Source organism: Lissotriton vulgaris, chromosome 3_1 (assembly GCF_964263255.1).
Source record: "Lissotriton vulgaris chromosome 3_1, aLisVul1.2, whole genome shotgun sequence".
Lineage (NCBI taxonomy): Eukaryota > Metazoa > Chordata > Amphibia > Caudata > Salamandridae > Lissotriton > Lissotriton vulgaris.
This window is the reverse complement of record NC_141689.1, coordinates 1,606,610,420-1,606,627,624: the sequence shown is the minus strand read 5'-3', so window position 1 is coordinate 1,606,627,624 and position 17,205 is coordinate 1,606,610,420. Positions and strand designations below refer to the sequence as shown.

At 45.3% G+C, this 17,205-nt stretch overlaps 1 protein-coding gene across 1 annotated transcript in view; it reads right to left on the bottom strand.

Annotated features, from left to right (window-relative positions):
* Nucleotides 1-7,920: 7,920 nt before the first annotated feature.
* The window catches only part of GRIN3A (glutamate ionotropic receptor NMDA type subunit 3A), a 665,328-nt gene continuing 656,043 nt past the window's right edge, over nucleotides 7,921-17,205 (bottom strand). The window contains exon 9 of the mRNA XM_086963254.1: nucleotides 7,921-8,593. Coding sequence (XP_086819380.1) covers nucleotides 8,257-8,593 — 337 coding nt within the window. The 3' untranslated portion in view covers nucleotides 7,921-8,256. The remainder of the gene's footprint in view (nucleotides 8,594-17,205) is intronic.

Below are 17,205 nucleotides of genomic sequence, written 5' to 3'. Positions count from 1 at the left end.
AGTATCTTTTTTATATAACTTGCCTTTTTCTCTCCCATTGCGGCAGTCGTTTTGCACTGCGCCATTTAGTAGCTGCTCGCTCCTTCTCACCCGCCATTTTTTCCTGCTTTCGCGCCTCCCGCCATCTAGTGCACAGCCCACCCTCCCCGGACCTACAAAATGGAGGCCACAGCACACCCCCATTAAGAAGATCCATGTTCTGCTTCTCCTACAGCAGGTCTCTCTGACTCTGCAATGGTCACTCCTCTTGCCTGTTGTCTTGCTGTGTTGCCTGTGTTGTGCCTATGCTGATTTAGAGACTGCACTGCCGGTATCTTTGCCTTATAATTAGCCATAGCTCAACTTTCCTTTTGCTCTCCCATTGTTGCATTTTGTTATTCACCATGGTGTTTAGGGGCTGTTTTTGCTCCTTCCCAACCGCCCTTTTTCCTGCCTTTCGCTTTTCCGCCACCCAGTACCCCACACCCACCCAGGACCTGCTTAATAGAGGCCGCAGTACAAACCCATTAAGCAGATCCCAGATCTGCTTCCCCGAAAGCAGGTCTTTCTGACTCTGCAATGGTGACTCCTCTTGCCTATTGTCTTGCCTGTGCTGATTTGGAGACTGCACTGACCGTATCTTTTTCATATAATTAACCTTAGATCAACTTGTCTTTTGCTCTCTCATTGTTGCACTTCATATTGCACTATACCATTTAGGAGCCGCTTGTGCCCCTTCTTTTGCCACCTTTCCCTCTCCCGCCACCCAAGGTCCCACCCAGGACCTAATTAATGGAGGCAGCAGCACAGCTGCAACACCGGCGGACCTCATGTGCACCAAAGGCAAGCCTTCCTGCACCTCAAACGCGCCCGGCACCATGAACCCTGAGCCTTCAGCCACCAATAGATACTTCTCCGCAAAACTCTGAGCCCTGGAATGCGGACACCGCAATGACAACTGCAGCCTTGCATCCCCTCACTCAACTGTAGGGCTTTGCACCTGCAACTCAGCACCTCCCACCCTCAAGGAATCCTTCACCACACCCTCCTCACCAACCATGACAGCCACAGAACCACTCCACTCTACAAATACGCCACTGAGATCTGGGACACCATCACCACCCTCACCCCTGATGTTGTCTCCATGACTGAGACCTGGCTCGGCCCCTCTGCTACCCCCAACATCGCTATTGCAATGCCAGCAGGTACAGGATGAAACACTGGGACTGCACCAACAAACACAGAGGTGGCATCACCATCATACACAGAGAAAACATCTGTTGCACCACCACCAAAGACGACACTACACCTATCATGAAGCACCTCAACTTCTAACTCCAAACTAATGGCAGAACGACCATCAGAGACACACTTTCGTAGAGAAACCCAGGCCCATGCACGGCTTCAGCAACGCCATTCCAGGATTCATCTTTCCAGTCACCATTGACTCCAAACACTACATCTTTTTCGGTGGCCTCAACCTCCACCGAGACGACACCGAAGACACTAACACTGCCAACCTCCAGGAAAGCTTGAGCAATATTGGCCTCACACAACTGGTCACACGCAGCGCAGGAAACAAGCTTGACTCAAACTTCATTGCCAGTGACAGGTCAAGTACAGTCAAGCCACCGAACTCACCTGGACCAACCAAGCCACTACCCACTTTACTTTTGCAGGAGCACCATACACCACCACCAAGACCACAAGCTCCTCCCCCGCTGCTGAAGCAAATTGACAGAGACTCAATTGACGGACACCATCAACACCCCCATCCTGACCCCGCAACCAACCTGAAACAGGCTGTTGAAAACCTCTCCGCCTGGATTGCCAAATTTGCAGACAGAGTCTTCCCTATCAAGCAATCTGTTAGACCTGGCATCTTTGGCGTGGTTTCCCCTGTCTTTTTGCCTCTGCCTCCTGTATTTTTGATACTGTGCTGGATCTCGATTTTTCTGGTTTAGACGCTTTGGGCACTTTGCCACTGCTGTTCAGTGTCAAAGTGCAAGTGCTCCCAGTGTAGATTGATAATATGATTGGTTATCCATGATTGGTATATTTGTATCACCAAGAAGTCCCTAGTAAAGTTCACTGAGTGTGCCAGGGCTGCTGATACAAATGCTACTGGTGGGCCTGCAGCCCTGATTGTGCCACCCACACGAGTAGCCCTAACATGGTGTCTCAGGCCTGCACCGCAGTGCCTGTATGCAGTCTGTGAACTGCCATGTCCTCCTGGCCACTATCCCCACTGACCAGGCCTAACCCTTCGCTTTCTGTACACATTGGTCACCCCTATGGAAGGCCCAAGGTACCCCCTTGGGCAGGGTGCAGTGTATGTGAAAGGTAGAGCATGTACTAGTGCAGGTGACATGCTCTGGTAGTGAATGACAGCCATTTACGTTTTTCACCATTGTAAGGCTACCTTGCCTATAGGCTATCATGGGGAATGCTGGCTACAGTGGCTACCAGCATATATTCCCATAGGAGCAAGGTAGGACATAAAAGTCTGGTATCCTCAACTCAGAATTTAATAACACATCTTTTAGGAAAGGTGGTTTTTAAATCCTGTGTTTGAGAACAGCACTTTTAGAAAGTTGCTGTTCTCTTGTCGGACCGGTCTGTGTGCCTTGGCCTGTTTGTGAGTTGACGGTCTGGTTTGTGAGTGGCAAGGGCTGGGTGGCTCCCTGGGCTGAATAGCTCCATCTGCATCTAGAGTAGTGGGAGGGGGTAGCACCTGGGCATGAATAGGGCTGTGCCTGCCTTCCACAATGCTGGCTCCACCTTCTGCTGGACGAATGACGACCCTGCCCCTCTCTCTGAAAGGAAAGGAGAGGCCAGGAAAACAGAGTGCTCAAGGAACACCCAGAACTGGTTCAGACCGGGCTCTGAGCCCTCCTGCACAAAGAGAACAAAGACTTTTAGAGGTATAAGTATAGGACCCCAGACTACAGAAAATTAGATCATCCTGGAATGAAGAAGGAACCTCTGCCAAGGAGAAAGCTGGAAGACTGAAGAAGGAAGACTGTCCTGCTGTTGCTTTGCTGGACTGACCTGCAGTTGCTTTGCTGCCAAGGAGAGGGGAAGGACTTTGTTGTTGCGTTGTCCCCTTGCTGAATCCGCCTGCTGTGAGCTGGCCTCCTGTTAAGAAGTCCCAGGAACAAAAGGTGTGGCCTGCTGTTTGGAAAGCTGGAGAACAAGAAACTAAGACTATCTGCAAATGTTCACGCATCGCTCGCTTTTTGGAGCGCATCCCGTCAGTGCGAGGAAATTCCCGCCACCGCGAAGATCGAGATTGTCGCAGCGCCTGTTGCCGCTGCAAGAACCGACGCATCCTTCGCTTGCGGAACGCATCGCTCCAGTGCGGGAAAAGTACCATCGCTGCAAGTATTGTCGCAGAGCCTGTCGTCGCTGGGTGAGATCGCGCACTGCTTGCTTGCGGACCGCATCACGTCACTGCGAACATCGTTGCAGAGCCATCGCATCGAAGGGCCGCAAGAGTAGAAGATCGACGCTATGCCGCGCATCGCAGCCACACCTGAGATTGTCTTCGTCCCGAAGATCGTCGCATCGTGCCTTTGCGAGACGTCTGAGACGGCGGCGGTTTGAAACGGCGGAACGCCGCAGTGTTGATGCATCGTGATCAACATTTTCAGGTGACTACCGTTCTGATACTTATCGTTTTTGGATTAGAAAGACACATATTCCACATGGCATAGGACGGATTTTCGTTCCTAAGATATTTGTCATTATTTATATATAAAATCTCTTGGAAATTAATGGATTTACTAACACAAGGATTAATATCCGAGTGGGATATATATAATTCTAGCAATTTGGAGATCAATTTGGGGAAAATCATAACATAAAGAACAAAAAAGGAGCAAAAGGTTATAAAGTTCTCGTTCCCCCTTCTGCTATTTCTTAAGATTGGAACCTAATACGCTTTGGAACAATTATTTCGCCCTGAGGAAGTTCTGTTTTCAGTACGAAACGCGTTGGCTGGTTTTTTCCGAAAACGGATCATTAAATGAGCATTACAAATTCACATCAAGACTCAGCGTTTGTGTGTGAAAACACTAAGAAAGTTGTTTAGTTTCTTCAAGTTGGATGTGATTGACTTGCAATGCGGTGCTTTTCCATATTGGACAAAAAATTGACTGGGTACCATTTTTACTGTGAGTGTGGAGGAAGGAAGACATTTAAAAAGAATGTTTTTTTGGAAACAGCACTAATTTCAAATCTTTAAGGATTCAGCATCTACAAAGTTTTGACATTCTATCTAAGGAACATTATGAAGTATTTACATACATCTTGAATGCTTGCAAATATGCACCCTTCCAAGTGTAACTTTTGTAAATTGTATGCATTGCTCACATACCCCTGAAAGCTATTAGGTAGCAGTATTAAATGTCAGAAATCCTTAGGCATTAACTTTACAACTTTGTGAATTAGGTCCTGTTAAACCTGGCACCATTGGCTTGGGGTCCCTTCCATTTTTGCTGTTGCCTCATGTATTTTTGCTGGTGTTGTATGCTTTGGGCACTGTGCCACTGCTATTCAGTGCCACAGTGCAAGTGCTCCCTACTTTAAATTGATGTACTAATCAGTGGTTCCATGTTTGGATATTTTGGTTTACTTGTCAGACCCTAGTCTAGTGCACTGAGTGTGCCAGGGCGTGTAATCCAAATGCTTCTGGTGTGCCTGCAGCACTGGTTGTTCCACCCACAGAAGCAGCCTTGTAAAATGTGTCTAAGGTCTGCCATTGCAGAGCCTGCGTGCAGTCTTGTACTGTCATGCTGACTGGGCAAGTGCACCCACTTCCCAGTCCCTAAACCTTCCCTTTTCTTCATATCAGTCACCCCTATGGTAGGCCCAAGGGAAGTGTGCATTGTAAGTATAAGGTAGGACAAGCCCTGATGTGTGTGGCATGTCCTAATAGTGAATTACAGCCATTTTCGTTTTTCCCTATTGCAAGGCTACCTGTTCTCCATAGGCCAGAATGGGCTGTTAGAATTGTTACACCTTATAATCCTAACTGCCTCAGAGAACATGGTTGAAATTCGAGTTTAGTATGCCTGAACTCAGAATAATAAAATACATCTTTTAGTAAAGTTTATTTTAATATTCTGTGTTTGCAAATACCACTTTTAGAAAGTAGGTATTTGCTTGTCTAACCATTCAGACCTGCCTCTGCTAGTTTGTGTATTCCTATGTCTGGTTTTGTGAGTGACAGGGCTCGGGAATTCCAGGAGACAGGCTGAGTCACCCAGTGGTGAATAGAGAGATCTGTATCTAGATGGGAGTGAGGAGTGCACCTGAACCTTGAATAGGGCTGTGTCTGCGTTCCACAATGCTGGTTCCACCCCCTGGGGAGCGGCTGATGTTTCTGCCCTGCATACTGAAATAAGAGAAGGAGTCCTGTAAACAACGTGCTCCAGGACTGTACTTGTCTTCCACAATGCTAGCTCCACCACCTGTGGGGCGTCTAATGTGCTTGCCCTACACTGTGAAAGGGAAGGAGAAGTCTGGTAAACAGAGTGCTTCAGAACTGGTTTGGACTGGGCATAGGCCCCTCTCCCCTCAGAGAACAAAAGATTTTTGGGTATAAATATTGGGACCCTGATCCCATGAAATTAGATCACTTTGGACTACATAAGAGAACTTTACTGAGGAGAGGAACCAGAAGAGACCGAGGAGAGACTATTCCAAGCTGAAGTGCTGTTTGGGGGATTGGCCTGCAGTGGTTGCCTTACTGCCAAAGGAAGGAGAAATAAACGTTGTGTACTTTGCTTTCAACTTGTGAAGGATCTCCAAGGGCCTGGAAAAGAGCTTTCCTCCTGCTGAAGTCTCAGGGACAGCAGACTTCACCCCCCAGCTCCTCAGAGTTCTTCTGGAAGTGCCTGCTGCTGTTTTGGTCCTTCTGAGGAACTGTGTATCGCAAGGAGCTGGAAGCGCAACTCAACGAGAAGAAGCGTGTCGCCTTCGCTGTGCCTGCCGTCGCAACTCCAAAGGAGGGTGTCGCCACTGGAACTGTCGCACTGCACCGCATTTGAAAGAAGCGTCCCGCAACCAAGAGGAAGCGTGTCGCCGTCGCTGCTGCTGCCGTCGCAACTCCGAAGAAGGAGGGTGTCGCCGCTGAAGCAGTCGCACTGCACCGCATCAGAAGAAGAATCTTGCAACGAGGTCGGAACGTGTCTCCGTCGCTGTGCCTGTCATCGCAGCTCCAAAGTAGGAGGGTGTCGCCGCTAGAACTGCCGCATTGCACCGCATCGACCAAGAGCACCTCTCATCCCCGAGATGCGCGCAGCTGTCAGAGCTGCTGCTGTCGCATCTTGGATGTGGTTGTCGCATCGAGCGGAAGCTTCACGCATCGTGGAGTAGAGCGTCACTGCTGGAGCTGTTGCCGTTGCATCGTAAGGGTGTCGCCGCAGCAGTCTACGCATCGAACCGGGAGCTTCTCGCATCCCCGAGAAGCGTGCCGCATCTGGAAGATCTTCACGTCTTTATTTCTTTGCACCTGACTTTGCCGCATTTCCCTTCGCTGCAAAATTGCTTGTCGTGGAAGCGCAACGCAACTTAAGGTACATTGACGCAGAGTGTCGCATCTAAGAACTGAACTGAACTAAGCTTAAATCTACCATCTTAAAGTAATCATAGTGTGTATTTTTGTTGTTTATGGTCTTGTGGTAACTCTAAATAAAGTCTACTTATTTTTTATATAAAACCTGTGTGGTGTCCATTTGTAGTGTTGTCACTGGGTTACTGTATGTGGTCACAACTGCTTAACTTACATCGCCTCTGAAATAAGCCTTGACTGCTCGCGCCACGCAGACTAGAGGGTGAGCAGGGGTTATTTTAGGAGTGTAATCCCCTTGTCCTGACTAGAGGAGAGGGTTCCTACTTGTCACAAGTACCTACCTGTGCCAACTAGAGACCCCCAAATCTAACAGGTCCAAAATATAAGCCTTGCAGCAATACTTATTTTCTTTCCCATTCTCTTTTGTTTGTTCTTCTCTAGCTCCACACCATTTCTGAAATGTGCACGGCAATCAGGGTGGCATTAAGATAATAAAAAAAGGCACTTACCTTGCAGACTTGTCACATGATGTTCCCCTCGGCCGAGGTCTTCACTCCTTGAAGCCCCAGTCCAGGAAACTGCACTTTTCAATCTTGGCACCTCTCTTAGCATGAGAGATGCATCAAGATTGGAGGAAGAAGGCCTCTCCCAGCTCTCCTAAGAGCACTGGAGGTCTGCGCTTTCTCTAACCTAGAGAAGTTTAAAATGAGCATGTCTGGCTGGCCATTGCAAGAGAGCCGGCCAAAGAGGTATGCACACTTTAAACATAAGCGCACAGCTCCCTGCTGCCACTCTGCAGCACTGGCCCCACCACCTCCTGACACTCGGTTCCGGAAGGGTTGTGACAAAATAAAATGGTAATAAACGTTATTACCATTTTATTTTTTAGCTGTTCTGGGGCATTTTTTTAGTGGACGACTCTCTGCTCTCACAGAGGAGCCGCTTCTGATTGCAATAACTCATGTTGATGAACTGGGCACCACATGCTTATTCTTAAATAGCCACTAGTTGTGCTGTTGCATTAGAGTTTGCGGTACCTTACGGTTAGTTCCATGACAAGAATTCCCACCTCTTACTTATACAGGAAGGACATCCAGGCCCAGATTTAATATCAAAGCCACTGTATAAAAAATTAGAGAGCTGCGTTATGTAAACATTCGAAAAGTATGCAGTGCCAGGTTTAGAAAGAGTCACCGGCCAATAGAGTTCCCACCGGGCCGGTTTTCTTTTTAAGTGCAAACTGTGCATGTAGTAATAAATTATTAAGCAATGAGGCATATAATGAATTAGAAAATCCTAAAACAAAAAAAAAGATATGTTACAGAGTGAAATGTTTTCGAATGACTCATCTCACACAGGAAATTCAAAATGACCTTTCTTTAATGCACACCGGAAGTGAAAGCCTCCAATAGGCGTTGTGCAAAGGGGTCGATGACAGTAGAATTCAGGATTTCAGGAGCGACTTGAGTCTATGTCCACATTTCAAATCAGCTAACAGTTCACAGACTAAAGAAAGACAAATTCATAGTTACAAAAAAACACTATCTCAGTAAGAAGGAGTGACGAGGCACTGCTGTCCAGCCTGGCGAGGAGCGGCCATCAGGCCTTGCTTCAGCATTGTACTGCTTACAGCTCCCCACCCACTTCTGTGGGGCAACAAAGTGCGTCACACGTACACGTCGAGTGTGGCACTGGCTCCTTCAAGACTCTGGCGTCCTGTTTGTCCTCTGATACTCTTCCAGTTCATTTTTCCTTTTAATGGCGACTTGCAGCTCCTGCTTAATCACCTGGATCTGTTTATCTAGCTCTGTAAGTTCTTGCGTCACAGTATCTTTTGCAATATTGATGGAGTCTGCCTTCCCATTTGTGGTCAGCGTAGCTGTAATCTCTGGCCTGAGCTTAAGAGGAGGTAGGTCTTTTTGCCTCCTGATGCTCCGTTTATTTTGTCCCTCTTGACAAGGTATGTATGTTTTCCGGTTGCTGTTAATTTGATTGGCAATATTCCACACGCTCGGGGTACTGTTGGCGGCGTTGCATCTAGGAGAGAAACAAGAAAATTGCGAGATTGCTCAGCTTGTTTCATCTGTACAGTGCAACACTTTATTTCAAATAAGGCTACGACATTATATTATTGACTTTCAGGTATTTTGTGTTTGCTAAACATTTCTTGGAGAAGGAGAAGTGGACACATTTATAAACCAGTTAACTTTACAAAATATACAAGCATAAAAACTTGTAATTTAAAGACATGCTAAGGTTAAAACTTGAAAATGAAATCACTTTATACTTCAGATTCTCACATGTTAATGTACAGTCCAAACGAGAATCTACAGCCATGTCTTTACTAGATACCTGAAAGTACTCATCACCCTTACACAAGCTGCACTGATCCATTTCACATCACTGCAGAGCAGACTCAATGTGGAAAAGAAAAGACAGTGGGGACCGGCATGGTCAAAGGTTAAACCCAGCGTGGGAGATACAGAGGGACACTGAGAGAGAGAGAGGACCCTGCTTAGCCGGGGGGGCATGGTGCATGCTGGGAGCCAGGAGGGGAGGTACAGAGAGAAACTGAGGATAAGCACAGGCGCAGATGAGAACTGGGGGGCATATTATCAAGGGGGTTTATCTCCGCTTTTTTGGCTTTAAAAGCCATGAAAGCGGAGATAAAATTATCTCCCTATTACCTAGCTGTCGCTAACACCAGTTAGCGACAGCTAGTAGGAGATAGCGACCATCTTGGGCCCCACTTTGCATGTCAGTGATATTTATCACTAATGACATGCAAAGTGGGCGTGCCAAGATGTTAGCGACTGAAAACAGTCGCTAACATAGCTATCTCCTATTACCAACTTTTTGAGATATTCGCGCTAAGCTCGAATATCTCCAAAAGCTAACACCTGCCCTGAGCAGTTCTTAGCCATGTTATCCAATGGGAGGTGGATAACATGGCTAAGAGCATTAGCTCGGTAATGCATGAATATCGCTGACTTTTCAGCGATATTCATACTTTGCAGCGATTTTTATCGCATTTGCGTTAAACCTTGGTAATACCAAGGTTTATTTGCGGTAAAAATCGCAGCAGCTCAGTGTTAAATTTTTGTCTCTAACCAAGCAATAGCGATAATTATCGCTTAGATTTCTCTTGAATGCCTCACGCTCAGTCCTGGCTCCACAAGCGCAAGTAATTTGTCCTGATAAGACCCAAAAAACATAACACATTATAAAACGGGAAAAAGGATGAAAAACACAGAAGTGATCTTGATGGTGCCACCATATGGAGTATTCGTTAATGGGTATCTGGTTTGTTGTCATTGAAGTGGTCAATGAGTTGACTAGAGTAGTGGTGCATTCCACATAGTCTGCCCACAGTAAGGAAGAGCACTCCATTGCCCAGAAGAAATGCATATTATTCTGCAAAAATTACTTGTCTACTCGATAATATAGTAGCACCAATGTAATTCTTTCTAAACTGTTATTTTGTATTGGCACATGAGTGCAATAGGTGTTTATTGATTTGATATTTTAGTTATTTTTATACCCAGCTCTAATAGACATATTCGACTAAAAGAAAAAAAGAGAAAGCTGTACATCATATGTTAATAAAATGGCTTGATGTAGGGGTAGGGGTAGAAAGGAGAATTTCCAAGATGTCTCCATATAACGTTAACATCTAAGTGGGGCATTCAGCCTATGGTTTTGTTTGGTACTAACCTGGCGGTGGTGTACTAGTACATGTGACAGGGCTTTAGTCTCTCCGTATACTCTAAACCGTTTGGGTTGTAGGGAGAGAGGAAGCTAAGTTCAAGTATCTTGTAACCAGAAATGCATCTCAGCACCTTTATTGAGTCCCTTCTGGGTTGTTTCTAGTTTGATGATCAGTTCACTTTTTTATCTTCTCATTTGTAATTCCCGGTTGCCACCACTTGAGTGTGCTTTGATGTGTTCTAAGCCAAATAATTGGAATGTCTTGTTGTGAGGATGGATCTGGTGTTTGGTTAATGGTGGGCCTATTTCTGATTTGGGATTGTTTCTGTAATGTTCTTGTATGCAAACTCTCAATGATCTGATAGTACTGCCTCCATATAATTTGGAGCAGGGTTGCTGAATAAGTAGAGGGCAGGGATCAACGGCGGACCCCGGTGGCCGCACCACTTAGCAGTGTTCCCGTTTTAGTAATTGGTGATATGGTCACAATTGGTGTGCGCAATCATCTCCTGCAACTGCCATTGGGAGATGAAAACTGCCAGGCAAATATGCAAGAATTAGAAATAAGTGGAGCGGTGAACTTCCCCAGTAGTCTGTTTCAGTAACAACGATTGGTCAATTTCTTTTTTGAAAAAGGTTCTTTATTTAATAATCCAACGGATTGTGCGACAAGCCTCGGCCAATGCGTTTCGTTCAAAGAAATTGAACTTCATCAGGGCATTTGTGTAGTCGGACAGATTAGATCAGGTTCCAAAGTGAAAAGTCGCCTCGTAGGACTTGACTGTCTGCATGAAAGGAAAGGTTACGTCTGAGTTAGTGACTCCATATCAGAATACGCCACCTTGATAATGATGACTTCATCCGAACACGCTACGAGGAAGGAGCACAGGCCTTCCACTGCTCCAGACACACCATTTGGGCCCTTATCAAGGTGGCGTATTCTGTCTATGGAGTCGCTAACTCAGATGTGACCTTTCCTTCCATGCACACAGTGAAATATGGACTACCAACTGGTAACACTAGGACTATTGAGAAATACTCAACATGTGCCTCAGATATGTATGCCCTGGTGTTTAAAATATGTGGGAAGTAATATATTCTCTGTAAGGAAAATTGTGATGGAACATCTCAAAGCCATAAATTTTAAGGACCCTGCATGTCCCCTGGCTAGACGCTCTGCAGAAAGGCATGTTTTTAATACTGATGTGCTTGTATTCTTTGACATTGACAGGGTACCACTCCACAAACATGGATGAGATAAAGAGAAATGTTTGAAGAAGAATGAATTCAGATAGATGATTGATTTTGGCACTATGGATCCCAAGATCTTGAATAAAGATAAGAAGCAATCTGTCCACATTGATTAAAAACGTGGTACATGTATTCTTTCTTTTGTAGTCTTGTTGCTAGGTCATCCCCTGACTCTAGTAGGATCATTTTTCATCAATTTGCTTTTTTGATCGTTCTATGTTGGGGAATGCATTACTTTATATATGATTGAATTCCAGTGTGCTAACTTAGAAACTTGAACTTAGGCTATTTGAATGTAATGGGAATTCATTTGATTTATAGAACTATGACCCAGATCCATATCCTATACGACGATCTGACACCTGATGATGTGGACTTAATCTGATACTAACTTGCCACATCGGCTTGATTGGTCAGCTATGATTCATAATATTCAGGCAATGTATATATTATTCACAAGATGGCAACAGGCCATGTGTTACTATGAACAGCACAAGGTACAGTCAATATCACATTTGGTCAATATTCCATTACAGATTGCATGTTTGCGACAACACCTAAGTGGCAATCTTAATAACTTATTTTGGGTCTGCCACTTAAAATATGTGGAGCACGTTTTTATGCAGACAGCGCATCACAAATGACACTAGAACTGATGGAAAACGCAGCTATCCACACAATGTCGTTTTTCTATGTTTTTCAGTATGATCTTACTAAGGAACTTATTATGAGTGGTTCGAGAAACAAGGCGCTATTATTGCCCCTAATAAATAATAATACTCTGGGCACTTTATTTATAGGGTGTGATAAATAGTGCCTATTATGAATGTGGAATAACATACATATATTTGAGTTTAACACACCAAAATCTACATGGTACGGTAAATACAATGCACATTAATCTGTTACTTTTCGGCAGGTTTGATCTGTCGAAATTTGATGAAGGTCTAAGTGTTTAATGCATTCGAAAATTGTTGGATGGGAAAAATAACTCCTATTTCGGGCACAAACAGGTTTTAAAATAAGGGTGGAAATTCACCGGCCCACTTGTAAAAAGGCCTAAAGTGTGCAATTATTGGGGATAGATCACTTCCTCAATGTTTGTTGCTATAACACTATGTATAACATTGATCCTGTGTTATTTTTGAACAGGGCGAAGGCATCAGTTATTGTTAGCACACTAAACTGTAACTGGTGAACTTAAGTGGGTTTGTTTTGTTTTTTAAGCATTATTTTTTATACAGTACATCCTGTGCTGTTTGGTTAAACACATCTCCATCTTAGATCGCAAATCGAGATTTAATTTAATCAGTACTTCACTAAGCAATAAGGCCATGAGATGGGGGCAGTTATATTCACTTACGCAAGGACAGCAAAAGCAGCGTGAAAAAAGGACAGTGTGAAAACATAAGACCACTCTTAAAATGCAAATCTTCAGTAACATCTTTAACCTGTGAACTACAAGCATCTTCTCTGAAAAATGTGCAGTTCAAAATGAAAACACTGGGTGGCACTGCGAGAACACGGTATAAGGCGTGCGTCTCTTGAGAATGCTAGCTACAGACAGTCTCTTCAGGAACAGGTATAATGTAATCTGAAAATCAGTGGGATACAAAATGACATTAGCGTTGCCTGTCACTGCTCAAGCTTCGACACCGTCTCGTTTTCATTTAAAATCTACTTAAGATGTCTTTATCCATACACGCGGTCTTAGTTGAGATCGCAACACTGCTGAATGCATAAAAAGGTCAATTGAAGCTCTAGGAATGACATACATAAAATGACTGAGTTGCAGGATACATTGATGGCAGCAAGGCTAAAAAAGAATCCTCTATTATATTTAGTCCTAAACAACTACAGAGACCGATGTATCATCACCGTCATTGGCGCCCAACAATCAATGCATGACTCTGCACGTGATCAATGCGTTTGTTTAATGTCTTAGTTGGACTAGCGCTGCGGGGGTGGGGGCGGGGAAACTGGTGACACCTAGGGTGCATCACTGCAATAGGATCGACTGACGAATTTTTTACCCTGATGCTAGGTGGTACTGGCATTGTAGCTGTGGGTTTGGGGGTATGCGGTTCCACAGGATTGGGGCCCTGCACGGAAAGCATGTTTCTTCAATCATGGGCTTCGCACAATCAGGAATCTTACATTGAGAAGAAATTTCAGAGAGTGCAAGCCCATAGACCAAATGCAAATTGGAAAGATGAGGGCGTGTTTACCAGTACAGGATGGAATATCTTCTTGACCCACCTGCAGTGGTCTTTAGCAAAAAAAATCATTGACATGAGTGCCATCTTTCGCCTCTTCAACTCCAGATTAGTTCAGAAGAACTGCCATCTGAACACTTTTGCACCTCATTTAAGTGATAGTGATTGTTTAAGAAGAATTTGTGTTGAAAATTGAGCCCAATGCCAATATTGATGAATGAAACAGACTAACTGACCAAATACCAGATCAGGTAGTCACATTCCCATAACTTACTGTGTTTGTAAAGATGACACCCCCTTTCAGAAAGACCCCGCAAGGCCTATGGTCTTTTTAACTCTGTCAGATGCTTCAAAATCATGGGTGCCTGACCACATTTTGCAGTGGTCCCCCATGATGCATTATACCTCTCACTGCAAGAAGTCATATTGTGGCATGAATTGTAACCCCTGGCTACCCAAATAAACCCCGACAAAGTCAATAAGTCTTGCTTTTTATAAGGTGAAGTGTTTGGACATAATTGTTTGACACAGTTGGTGTTGCCTCTGTTAGACCTGGCAACCTTGGCATGTATTTACCCCTACCTTGTTGCCTTCAGACCTCCTGTTTTTACTGACATCGTTTTGCTGCCCTTAGCACTCTGCACACCTTACCACTGCTAACCAGTGCTTAAGTGCTTGTGCGGTCACCTCAAAACATGCGAAGTTGGCTTATATCCATTTGGAATTTTTAATTTACTTGTAAGTCCCTAATCAAGTGGCACTGACTGTGCCCAAGGCCTGTAAAGTAAATGCTATTGGTGGGCCTGCAGTACTGAATGTGCCACCCTCTTAAGTAGCACTTTGAACATGTCTCAGGCCTGCCATTGTAGCTTGTGTGGGTGCAGTTTCAAACTGCCATGTCGACTGGGCAAAGTAACCTTTTTGCCAGGCCCAATTTTTATTTTGTAATACATATATGTAGGGCTCCAGGTCAACATTTGTTTTTTAACATGTCCATCTGTATTTATCCATAATTATTTTTGACCATTTTAGTGGTATATTTCCATATTTATTTTGTGCTAGAGAATAAATGGAGCCGTAAAATGGTTTATTCCCATATTTATTTGACTCTAGGGTGTGCATTCATACATGTATGCCTGTCACGTTTCAGCAGATTAATTTGCCACGTACAATGAAACACTACACTCAAAGTAGGCCCAGGACAGCCCCTAGGGCAGGGTGCAGTGTATTTAAAATGTAGGACATATACTTTTGGGTTTTTGCATGTCCTGTTAGTGAAAAACTTTTACATTCGTTTTTTCGCTACTGTAACGCTTCTCCCATAGGATAACATTAGAGTTGCCTTACTACCTTTTATAAATGTATTTTTCAAATGGCAGAAGTAAACCTCTTTATGTTTGGTGTCTCTGAAATCACATTTTAAAAAACTTACTTATGGAGAAGTCAGATTTTAAATTTTAATTCTGAAAACGCCATATTTAGAAAGCATATTTAGAAAGTCTGCATTTTCTCGCTTTAGCCATTGTGTGCCTGCAGCCTGTATCTTGGTGTAACTGAATAGGCCATCACTTGGAGGATGGGAGGGAGGAGCTGGGCCCAGTTGCACTTACATTTGAATAGGCTGTGTCCTGTCTCCACACAATAGAGCTGCATACGCCTGGTAATTAGTCTGAAGCCAGGGTCGGAAAGGAGAGGGCACCTGTGCACTTCAAAGGTTCGCCTCTAGAAACTTCTCCTCACATTAAAGGCACAACTGTTTATACATACTGGAACTCAGACACCAACTCTTCAGTATACTTCTGGACCTGTAGATACTCTCCCAGGAAGAAGGAAGGACGGCTGTGCTGCTGAAAGGACCGCTTCTCCGCTGGACTGCTGCTCTGAAGTAACTGTGGGACTGCATTTAGAGTGGTGGGAGGAGTTGTCGCTTGCACCTGAATAGGGCTGTGCCTACCTTTCACAATGCTGTCTCCACCCCTCTGTAGTGTGTCTGGAGCCAGGGCTTGGGATTGAATGGGGGATGCTGTGCACTTCTAAAGGTCGTTTGAAGTGCCCCCAGAACAAAGACATTAGGAGTATAAGTACAGGGGCTGTGACCCCATGATATTGAACACTGCGTGGGACTTGTAACCAGACACTGCTGGCTCTACATGCTGCACCTTGCCTAGGGACTATTGGGCTGCTGATGGAACTGCCTATTCTTCTGCGTGGCCTGCTGTCTGCTGGGCTGCAGGAGAGCCTATTACTTTGCCTCCCCTATGCACAGGCCTGTTGCCTGTTTCCATACTTGAGTGACACCAAGAAGCCCTGCACGTGGGAAATGGGGTTTCTGCCCCTTGCTCTTGTGAAACCAGCACATGGCGAGCGCTGGTTCTGCCCCCTCGCCCCTGGGAAACCAGCTAGAGGAAGGATTTGTGACTAGCCCCTGGTGAGTGCATGAAATTCTGTGGCCTGAGGTGGGGGCTCCTTATACCAAAAACAAAAAGGGAAGAAGGAAATCCCTGGAGAGAGCCGTATCTGCGATGTCTCACCCCTCTGACATCGCGGAGGGCGATGCCCAGCCTCGGAGGAGTGGAGCTGAAGTGGAAGGAGATCGCCTGACGGCAGAAAGGGAAGGGTCACCCGCACTGCATGAACCCCCCTCAGTGGGGACCTGACTGCAGGGAGCCTTAACTCTGATGTTGACGGGTTCCCACTGCAAAATGGCTTCCAAGATTACAATTGCCAGTGTTCTGATGTTTCCAGCTCCCCGTTCACCAGCCCCAGAATGGAGAGACAGTGGCCCTACCACAACGCATGAGAGCCCCTGCTGGTAGGAGACAGTTCTCTCCAGGAAAAAGGTCCGGTCTGGGGAGGTGAAGCCCCATGGGGCAGCCGCAGTGGTGAGAGTTGTGTGAAGCAAAGCCGGACGGTCCCAAACGTGGAGGCAATTGTTTAATGCCATTGAGGGCCAACCTTGGATTTCTGTCCCCACATGGAGACAGGGACTTGGTTTGCAGCTGCACCACCTAAGCATGGGCCGTTGCCTTGCCTCTTACGAAGCAGGAGGGGCCCCTGCAAGTTCTCCCAACTGACTATGGTAGTGCGTGTAAGCCACATTCTTAGTTATATCTGGGGCATTGTAGCTGGATTGTCGGGACAGGGTGGAACTGCAACAGAGGCCACCAATTCCTGAATTTGAAGGAATTCCCAGAAATTACAGTATTTCTGGTAACAGAGGCACAGATGCTTCCATGATGGGAGTTACCATATAAAGCATTAAGGGAGTTTAGAGAAGCTGCACCCTATGCATTTATGGGGATGTTAGGTAACCCATGTTTTATTCTCTTGGTCTGCTGCATTCTATGACCTGTTGTGATGACGGGTGTCGTTTTAGGCCTTGTACTGACAGGATAACAATTATCCCTCCAGGTCCTGCATATTATGTACAGCGATGATGTATTCGGATAATATGGGCAATCTATAAGTATTTAC